We start from the raw sequence: 1,614 nt of genomic DNA, 5'->3' as shown, positions 1-1,614 counted from the left end.
TGATGAGTCAAGTGTAAGTGGCCTGGAACAGGACTGGGTGGAAATGCATTTATGGCAAAATTCTTTTTGCCAAGTCCTAAACAGAAGATGAATAATTTGAGTTAGTTTATAGAAGTTAGTACAGGTTCGAACTTGTGTCTTTCAAGGGCGAATCCTCAAGGCCTGAGGTCAGTTTATTGCTGCTATTTGCTGGTTTCTCCTTTTATAAATTATTTTTAGACCCGGTGCTGGGCAACATAGTTTTGGCATCTGTCCTTCAGGGCCACAGGCTTATGTGACAATGCTGATTCCCTGGGCTTTCTCCTCACAGCGCGCCCGACTGGATAACAACATCTCTAGATACCCTGCAGCTAACGCGTACACTATGCCATCAGTCTTTATTTCGAAGAAAGACTTCAGTAATTCCTGTTCCAGCATGTTCCAGATGCCAAGGTTCGCAAAAGCTTTCAAAGGTGGAACTCCTGCACCAAACTATTACAATGTAAGCACCCTGCATATGCTTGCTAAATATACATCAAGTGAATGGTTTTCTAAAATAAAAGGAAGCGGGAAGCTTGGGGAAAAAGCATTTTAATGCAATTGGTAGTAAGCCTGTTAGGTAGTAAGCCTGTTAGCATTTGCTGACTACCCAATGGGTGCAAACTGTACAAGACTGTACAAGACTCTTAGGGGGAATTTGCAGCCGCCGGAAGAGAAGGAGGGCCACGATGAGGCCGTGGGAAGCCCACTGCCCTGACAAACGCTTACGTTAATCACTCGTGTGAACTTTCTGGGACACATTTTCTCATCTGTCACAATGTGTATACTATTTACCACTTTATCTGCAGACATCATTCTTTCACTTTTTAGGTTTCTTCTAGGGAAAATAAACTTCTATCCTTCCATATCAGAAAATTGGGTTTTTAGCAGTGGTGCTTTGCCAATCACAATCACTTTGTATTTACTGGAGCAGAATGGGATGGATGGTTCAGAGACAGCTTCAGGAGGATTTGGTTCAGCTTTTGTCTCCGCCACTTTCTAACTGTATGGCCTTGGGCAAGGCCATTAACCTTTCAAGACTTACGTTATTTATTTATTTATTGTATTATTATTATTTTTTGAGACAGAGTCTCTTGTTGCCCTTGGTAGAGTGCCATGGCGTCATAGTTCACGGCAACCTTAAACTCTTGTGCTCAAGCAACCTTCTTGCCTCAGCCTTCCGAGCAGCTGGGACTATGGGTGCCCTCCACCCACTAGTTTTAGAGAGGTCATCTCTTTCTTGATGGTCTCAAACTCTTGAGCTCAAGCAATCTACCTGCCTCGGCCTCCCAGAGTGCTAGGATTACAGGTGTGAGCCACAGTGCCTGGCAGGACTTAGTTTATTGATCTGTAATAAGGGGATACATGTCTACCTCGTACTGTTCCATTAAATGAGATAATTTATACTGGGTGCTCAGCACAGCAACTGGCATAAGAGAACTATACATGGAGATTGGCAGGGCCACCTTCAGACAAAGCACATCACCTCTTGAGCCATAACTGTAAAATGGAATTGATCATATTTGCCCTACAGGGTTATAAGAGGAAACTTATAAGAGAAATTACAAATGGGCAAGGACTCTGAAATGCATAAGC

At 43.2% G+C, this 1,614-nt stretch overlaps 1 protein-coding gene across 1 annotated transcript in view; it reads left to right on the top strand.

Annotated features, from left to right (window-relative positions):
* Positions 1-1,614, top strand: part of STPG1 (sperm tail PG-rich repeat containing 1) — a 26,730-nt gene that overhangs the window by 4,796 nt on the left and 20,320 nt on the right. Inside the window, exon 2 of the mRNA XM_012811388.1 lies at positions 311-481. Coding sequence (XP_012666842.1) covers positions 311-481 — 171 coding nt within the window. The remainder of the gene's footprint in view (positions 1-310; positions 482-1,614) is intronic.

The sequence above is a fragment of the Otolemur garnettii genome, unplaced genomic scaffold (genome assembly GCF_000181295.1).
Source record: "Otolemur garnettii isolate 467f Iridium unplaced genomic scaffold, OtoGar3 scaffold00156, whole genome shotgun sequence".
NCBI classification, from domain to species: Eukaryota; Metazoa; Chordata; class Mammalia; order Primates; family Galagidae; genus Otolemur; species Otolemur garnettii.
The sequence above is the reverse complement of the archived record's forward strand: the minus strand, read 5'-3'. Positions and strand labels throughout refer to the sequence as shown.